Source organism: Salvelinus alpinus, chromosome 11 (genome assembly GCF_045679555.1).
Source record: "Salvelinus alpinus chromosome 11, SLU_Salpinus.1, whole genome shotgun sequence".
NCBI classification, from domain to species: Eukaryota; Metazoa; Chordata; class Actinopteri; order Salmoniformes; family Salmonidae; genus Salvelinus; species Salvelinus alpinus.
The window spans coordinates 56418135-56426900 of NC_092096.1; the positions used below are offsets into that span (position 1 = coordinate 56418135).

Sequence of the window (8766 nt, forward strand, 5' to 3'; positions counted from 1 at the left end):
GCTGGTCCTTTTGTGTCAGGGCTGAAATGCAGTGGAAATGTTTTTTGGGGATTCAGTTCATTTGCATGGCAAAGAGGGACTTTGCAATTAATTGCAATTAATCTGATCACTCTTCATAACTTTCAGGAGTATATGCAAATTGACATCATACAAACTGAGGCAGCAGACTTTGTGAAAATTAATATTTGTGTCATTCTCAAAACTTTTGGCCACCACTGTAGAGTGAACAGGGGTGGAGCATTACTGTGAGGGTATGTGGAGGAAACACCTACAGAATGAAAGTCAGTCTAATCCCTGTCATTCATGTACTAACTCAAGTGTAGGCTACTAGTTGAGCGTTTAGTAGGGGTGTACCTCGGTGGGTAGGCCTCTTCACTGTAGCCTAATATACATTGATACAATTTCTTCTTTAAACTCTGTAAACAAATGAGTGTAGTTTGAATGAATTAAACCTATGATATTTTAAGTGGTAAGATACAGGCTACATGGCATACAGTATATAAGTGGACTGTGATGCTTATTGTCATGGTTGTGAACAACATTGAAAGATTGAGAGAAAACAGAGTGACACCACATAGACATCCTGCTGAAAACCACATAGAGACACAGGGTGTGTAAAAGGCCAGCAGGCCTGTCCAAAGCGTAGAGACGGACTTGTTTTGTGCTCACAGCAGACCACAGAGTGCAGATACCTGTAAACATCTCGCTGAGTGGGTGTGACCATGGGTGGGATTAGCATTTATCAGTAGGTTGGGTCTGCAGAAGGCCTCTGCACACATTCATACAGACATACTGTATGTACAGAACACAAGAGAAGGAACAAGTCTATTTTAGCCAGTATCAGTTGTTTAATGGAATTTTATTGATGCTAAAAGTAGCAACATATGCAGGGATTTCAGAAAAGCAATTTAGTCTACTGACATACACTACCAGTCAAAAGTTTGGACACACACACTCATTCAAGGGTTTTTCTTTATTTTTTACTAATTTCTACATTGTAGAATAATAGTGAACACATAAAACTATGAAATAACACATATGGAATCATATAGTAACCAAAATATTTTAGATTCTTCAAAGTAGCCACCCTTTGCCTTGATGACAGCTTTGCTCACTCTTGGCATACTCTCAACCAGCTTCACCTGGAATGATATTCCAACTGTCTTGAAAGAGTTCCCACATATGTTGAGCACTTGTTGGCTGCTTTTCCTTCACTCTGCAGTTCTTATGAATGTCCAGCTTGGTCCCGTTCCCAAACAGTATCTCCCCACAGCACAGTAGTAAGTCCCAGCATCAGAGAGGCTGAGGATCCTCTTGGGGAGGTTGTAGACACAGCTCTGTGTAGGAGACCCAGCCTCAGGGATCTTCTCACACTGATCACTCTTGTCTCAATGGGTGAAAAGGATTCCTGAGCAGGATTCTCCTGAGCCATGTCTGAACCAATAGACACTGTGTTTCCCTACACAGATATCAGTGTGTATTGTACAGTTCAGAGTCACAGTGTCCCCTGGCTGGACTGACTCAGACAAAGGCTGCTGTACAATAGACATACTCTTGGACTCTAAATCTGAAAAGAGTGACATATTAATATCATGCGCTGTAAATTGTATTGTTCTGCAAGATTTATTTACAATTACAATACACAATTTATAGTGTATATTTAGAATATCATGGATGCAAAATTAATATCCAAAATATAGAACTAAGTTAGGTTACCTTTGACTTTGCCCATTTAAATAGCAGCAGAGTAGTACGTAGCTGAGTCCCCTAACTGACTTGTCTAGTTAAATAAAGGTTAAATAAAAATAAATAAACTGTGTCTTGGATATGGTCAGGTTAAAGCTGTCAACTCCTCTCTTCACACTCAGACGTTTAGTCCCAGTGAAGTCCTTGGTAAAGTTATATAACTTACCCATTTGTTTGAGAATTAGAAATATCTTCAACAGTGACACCATCTTTGAATATAACATATTGAGTGGAGAAAGTCTACCCAAGTGTACAACACTTCAACAATGGGCTAATGGGTGATTGGTTGAACTGGACCCAATCTTCTTTGTTGACGCCTCATTCAGATGACCATGGTCTTGTTGTCTATTGCACCCTATGGAGTCACACAGTCTACTGGCTGGACTCAGACACAGGATGCTGTAGAATGCAAGTAACTGTCTTGAAGGTTTTACTTGTTTGGTGGTTTGTGGTTTTCTCGGCTCTCTGGAGAACCCTGGGTCAACATAGTAGTCCATTTGTTTTCTCACCTGTCTGGACACCTGTCTGGACAATGCACTTAACTCTACTTAATCTGGTGAATTGCTCTGGATAAGAGCATCTTCTAAATGACTGACTTGTAAAAGTATAAGAGTGACCAGGGGTAGAGCAGTGGGAGTGTATATGGGATAAACACCTACAGCATGAAACAAGTCAATTGTATGGCAGTCTCATTTCGTATCATTCACAGAAACATGCATTTACTTTAGTGTAACAGCTGATTGGACTCACCAGCCTAATATAACCAATACACATGACACACGTAATCCACTCTGTATCACTGTCTGATTAGTGTGGTTCTCATAGGAGGCAATCTATCAGAAGGAGTATCCTCCTCTATTGGTCTCCTTACAGAGAACACTGCAGTAGTCCTAGAACACTTGTCTGATTGTGAATGCACTAGTTCTCCCATGACATCATCCTACAATGGCCCCTCCCCCTGATCCCATAGCTATAGAATAGATGGTTCTGTATTACACATGACGCACATGACGCAGATGCTAAACTTGGAGAGCTCAAATAGAGTTCATTAGCTGTTATTTGTGGTTTGTAACTGATTTCAGAAAGCTATTTATATCCAAGTAAGTTTATAAAGAACTGGTTTGCTGTGACTGCAAGCTGTCAGTAGAAACATGAACAACAGTAACAAATGTGAAAACAACAGACTGACACCAGATAGACATCCTGCTTAAAACCACAGAGACACAGAGAGCAGGTAGGAGGGTCCTGTGTGTACAAGGCCAACAGGCCTGACCAAAGCCTAGATAAGGCCTTGTACTTAGAGCAGACCGCAAGTACCTGTGGACTTGTTAGCTGTGTGTGGGGGATGTGAGTGTCATGCTATCAACTCGTCAAAAAGAAGGTCAAGACATTACTTATGCAAAGACTCCCTGGAACTCAATTACAAAACTACACACTCAAACAAATGAGTCATTGTCTTCATCATACAGTTCAATCTACTACCGGTTTCATTTTGAGTGATTGTTGCTCCTTGTTACTAAGCTACACGTTATTACAACTATGTTGAGGCTAGTAGTAGTGATCCAGGGATGATGACTGTCTGGCCTGTTTGGTGGTTGCTATTTAAATACGCTGGAAATGATTTTGAACATGTTATAGATGTGTAATAAGCATGTAATAACTATATTACCTTGTTATAGATTCTTCATAGATACATATGGTCTTTTCTGGAATTTGATTGACTGCAAATTTCAGCTAGACACATGAACTATCACAGAAAATCACCCTGTTAATGATACTTCATCAAATTAGTGGACATTTTGAACACTTCTACAAGTTGCTGCCAACTCTACTGTTGAGGCAGTTATGGGGACTTCCATGTTCACTGCTGCTCCCTGTTGAAAGACAAATGGATTGCAGTCCTGCAAAGTGCACTTATACATATTCACATTTTGTCCATTGTAACTGCTCCGTTACAATGTGAACATCGTCATATTTGATGTCACTCAACCATATCTCAACCATATCAATTCGGTTCAAAGTATATTTAGCTAAGAAGTACATTTTTAGTTCAGTCTTTTCTTATGGAGAGAGAGAGTTGAACTCTTAGTGACATGAATGTTGGTGGTTTTGATGGTGTGTGAAGAGAGAGTGTGGTGAGGACTGATGGTCATTGCTGGGGGTTAGAGTTGAGTTTACGTGAGTGGATAATCTATTCAGGGCAGTCAGAACACCACAGAGAGCTGTGATACAGGATACAGCTAAAAGAAGACAGTTTGAGAGGCTAAAACACCAGCAATAGATACATATTTACAGTTATTATGCAACCAACCATATTTTTTACATTGAGCATAGGCTTGATATGGTTGTTGCACACTGAATCTGTGGGTGAAAGTGTTGTAGAAATGTAACGACAGAGAAAAATATGAATAAAAATCAAACAATTCCTCTCTATGAAAGCAGTTGAATGTTTTATTTGATCAAAATGGAACATCAGTATCAATGTAAAATTGATCTGTAAGTAATTGTAACTTACAATGAAAAAGCCACAGTCAAACATACAGTGTAGAAAACACAGAGTCAATGCAAATTAATAAAGAGGAAAAGTTGACATTTCAGTCCATGTTTTGGCGTCTCACACCAGAGTACACAGTGTCTGTCTCCATGGCGCTCCTCTGTCTCCTGGCCTTTGGTTTCTTGTGGACGACGTTCAGAGCGGCGTAATGGAGAGTAACAGACTCTTGATCCTAAAAGGAATAACAAAAATGAAAATCCAAATATTTGGTATTATACTAAATATTGCGGTATAATGAAACAATCCTCTAATAAAATGCATATTTTCATATTTTGATTGAAGGAAAAATACATTGGTTCAGCAACAACTAAACAAGTGTGAGGTCAGGTTACCTGGTTATAATGACTGGGGACTGCAGGAGCACTTGGCTGAAGGTGGGTTCCTTTTAATCAAACACAAATAATCAATATAATCATTATCATAATACAATGAAGAGTGTTTATGACCAATTTTGACAAAAAAATGTCAACTAATGTAACTGTACCAACAATTGATAAGCATACTGTATCTTGCACAATACTATTGCTTACCTATGCACTTGCTCATCTTGTACAAAACACAAGTAAGGACAATGATGAGGATGACACACAGACCCAATGCTACGCCAAGGCAGTACATGAACAGAAGATGGTCCTCCTTACAATGATCTGTGAAACATCAAATAGGGATAGAGACACTGAGACACTGAGGGATAAAGCTATGACAATGTTAGAGACACCAACAAGACTCGGCCTGATCTGAGAGTCATACTTCCTTCTCTCATATACAAAGATATCTGAAGAAATCTGAAGATATATGAAACAGAATGTCAGAAGTATCACTTACGGTCAATGTCCAGCTTGGTCCCGTTCCCAAACAGTATCTCCCCACATGAGGCCACAGCACAGTAGTAAGTCCCAGCATCAGATGGGGTGAGGTTCCTCTTGGGGAGGTTGTAGACACAGCTCTGTGTAGGAGACCCAGCCTCCGGGCTCTTCTCACACTGATCACTCCTGTCTCTGTGGGTGTAAATGATTCCTGAATGGGATTCTCCTGAGCCATGTCGGAACCAATAGACACTGTGTTCTCCTGCACAGGTCTCAGTGTGTAGTGTACAGTTCAGAGTTACAGAGTCTCCTGGCTGGACGGATTCAGACACAGGCTGCTGGAGCACAGACATGCTGTTGGACTCTGAGTCTGAAGAGAGTGAGTAACTAAAGTAAGACTAAGTGGGTGAAAAACATGAAAAGCCAAGTATTCATCACTAGCATTTGATGAAAATTGTAATTGACGAAGCAAATATTTAGTTACCTTTGACAATTAAAACAGTTCCCTCTCCGTATGTTTGCTCATAGATGACTGTAGTGGAACAATAGTATGTAGCTGAGTCCCCTGGCTCTGTCTTTGATATGGTCAAGTTACAGCTGTAGTCTCCTCTCCTCACACCCAAACGTTTGGTCTCAGTAAAGTCCTTGATAAAGTTGTTGGAATAATATTGGCCACCATAAAAAGAGGACGTCATGTGGAGGGGTTCCTGTCCAAAACTCTGCTTGAACCAATGAAACCTGGTCACCGACACATTAGGACAAAAGCAAGTGAGAGTCACAGTGCCTCCCAGCTCAGTAACCATCACAGGGGTTGGTTGGATTACGTTTGGTTTGGTAAAAGCACAAACTGTCAAAGCAAAAAAACAAAATAGATCAAAAACAAAGACATGGATAAACCATTTCTACCCATTACAGACAGAACATCCACTTCACTTATCATATTCAAACTACATACTTCAAATGATTAAAAAAGGAAATAAATTAAATGTCTTACACTTACCCAAGTTGATGTAAAACATAAATACTTCTCTATCCATCATTGTAACATTAGTCTCTTCTGCACTGTATAGTCTGTGGGTCTGACAGTGGGGGACTTTCTATCCACCTTGTATATGATGGCACTTTACATGTACCCATCATACAGTAGGAGGGAACACTGAAACTAGAGATTTTATTGGCTGACTACAATCTTAGACGTGTGTCCTCTGGCTTACTATAGTTTGAGCTTCACAGGAGTTACTTTTTAAGACGACATTATAAAGTTAAGTAAGAGTTACTGGATCACGCAGTCAAAAATTTGCTTGATACAACTGTTTATTTTTTGAGAGAAATGAAACATTTACTAAAGTGATTTCTCTTTTGATGTTTGGACAGGAAACAGTAATTGATACTACCGACCCCAACTCAGCCCAACCCAAGCGTTAAAGTAATCATCCATAACGTACATTTACCCACCTCTGCATAGAATCACATTTCTGGCTCTTGATTTTCATCATCAACATTAAATTCTGATATTAGTTATATGAGCATTGAATAATATATATTTTTGTTGGCCTGATTTCAAACCTTTGTTTGTTTCCAATACCTTCATTTTTTCATAAAGGAAGAGGTAACAAAACTATTGAGATGGCACTCAATCTTTATCTGCACTTTGTCCTCTTGTTGAATGTTTTAGGGTTCTTAAACGTTTTCAACTCGAGACCCAAATGAGAAATCGACTGTCCTCTCATGACCCAAATTCGACCTCCAAAGACCCTAAATAAGAAGAAATAGTGTGTGATTATAGATGTATTCTCATAACTCAGGACCCATAGTTTATGAAACCCTGCACAGTTTAGGGTTTGGAAAATGCTTTTAGCTTGTGGTTTGTATTCTTGACATTGTACATCTAACTGAGAGGCAGGGGTCTGGTGTTTACTGTCCAGATTAAGAGAGGTATGTCGGTGAAATAATTACAATTTAGCATTTACTGTTACTCTCAAGCGGGAAACCTTCACTCTTGCGCAGACATTTAGAAATGAAAAAAAATAAGCCACGGGAGTTTTTTGAGTGAGAATAAAGACGACTTTCGAATAGTAAAACATGTATGAAAGCAACAGATACCATTAATAAGAAGGGGCTAGAAGAGTCTTGTATGGTGAGTGTGGCGGATTAATCAGAATTAGTTGGGTAACATAGATAAATAAGATGTTTTATTTACATAATATGCTTATGTGAGATACTTGTCATTAGAATGTATCCCTTTGGACTATACTGTTGGCAGTTGCACTTTTCCCTTCTCAGCTAGGGCTCAGTCACTTGGGGCCCAGAGAGGGGAGAGGTCAGGCTTGTCTTTTACATGTCTCTGGTAATATGCAGAATATCAGAAAGGGAGGAGTACAGAATGGAACATTGTCTTCATATGTGAATGTATCTGTTAAACCATGTGAAGGGATGGCGTGATTAAGGGGGAACCAATTATCTCTTGGCTCCACAATGTCTGTGCGCAAGTCACTCCCCTTAGTGAGCTTGTCCAGGAGTGGGGAGAAGAGGGGGTTTACTTGAGATGGGTGTATATAGAGTTGACAATTGAGTTATGCCTTGGATGAGGTAATGTTTTGGTACTATGAAGTACCAGGAACGAGATTAGAACCTCAAAGTTTTCCTAAGATCTGTGGTTCGTCATGTAAGTTGAGAGGGGTGTATCTTTTCTATAAAAGATCTCAGTTGCCATTATGTTGGGACTCTTAACAATTCATTATAGATAGTGAATTGTTGAAAGTCACAGGGCTATGGTAAAGCTCATATTATTAAAGATAAAGTTTAAGTTTAAGTATAACTAACTGACCGGTGTGTGGTTTGTAACTCTCCTCATTTGGTAATACAGGAAATTGCCACGACATGAGCTACCGAGTGGCTAGGACAGGCAAGCCCCATACTATTGTGGAGGACATTATTCTTCCTGCTGCCGCGGATATGGCTTGGCCAATGCTGGGGGAAAAGGCAAAAAAAACTATACAGACAATGACTTCCTCAAACAACACTGTTTCACTACACAGTGACATGGCAGGAGATGTTGTGTAATAATTACTGCTTCGCATACAAGCCAGTGAATTACATGCGTTACAGCTGGATGAGTCAACAGACGTGGCGAGCATGGCACAGCTCCTGGTATACGTCCGTTACGTTTATGAGGGGTCAATTAAGGAATCTTCTTCTGCAAACCACTGGAAACCAGGACAACATGAGAGGATAGATGGACAGCTTTGTGACATCAAATGGACTTTGGTGGTCAAGATGTGTTGGTATCTGTACTGATGACGCAAAAGTCATGACAGGGAGACATAGTGTAGTGGTAACGAGCGTGCAAGTAGTTGCTCCCTACGCCACGTGGGTACACTGCAGCATCCACCGAGAGGCTCTTGCTGCCAAGGGAATGCCTGACAGCTTGAAAGACGTTTTGGACACTACATTGAAAATTGTTAACTTTGTTAAAAAGCAAGGCCCCTGAACACTCGTGTATTTTCTGCATTATACAATGATATGGGCAGCGACCATGTAACGCTTTTACAACATACAGAAGTGTGCTGGTTATCAAGGGGCAAAGTATTAGTACGGGTGGCAGGTAGCCTAGTGGTTAGAGCGTTGGACTAGTAACTGAAAGGTTGCAAAATCGAATCC

General features: G+C 40.1%; 1 protein-coding gene across 1 annotated transcript; it reads right to left on the reverse strand.

Annotated features, from left to right (window-relative positions):
- Positions 1-4180: 4180 nt before the first annotated feature.
- LOC139534494 (uncharacterized) lies at positions 4181-5947 on the reverse strand. Its single transcript, XM_071333672.1, has 5 exons — positions 5591-5947; positions 5126-5476; positions 4831-4947; positions 4633-4682; positions 4181-4472 (listed from the first exon to the last, which is right to left on the reverse strand). Exons 1-5 carry the CDS (start codon positions 5907-5909, stop codon positions 4341-4343), a joined length of 969 nt encoding a protein of 322 aa, XP_071189773.1. The 5' UTR covers positions 5910-5947; the 3' UTR covers positions 4181-4340.
- Between the last annotated feature and the right edge of the window lie 2819 nt (positions 5948-8766).

Coding starts and splice junctions, on each gene's coding strand:
- LOC139534494 (XM_071333672.1), bottom strand. CDS start 5,909: ATGGTTACTGAGCTGGGAGGCACTGTGACTCTCACTTGCTTTTGTCCT. Junction 5,477..5,590: donor AACTGTTTTAATTGTCAAAG/GTAACTAAATAT, acceptor CACTCTCTTCAG/ACTCAGAGTCCAACAGCATG. Junction 4,948..5,125: donor GACCAAGCTGGACATTGACC/GTAAGTGATACT, acceptor GATGTTTCACAG/ATCATTGTAAGGAGGACCAT.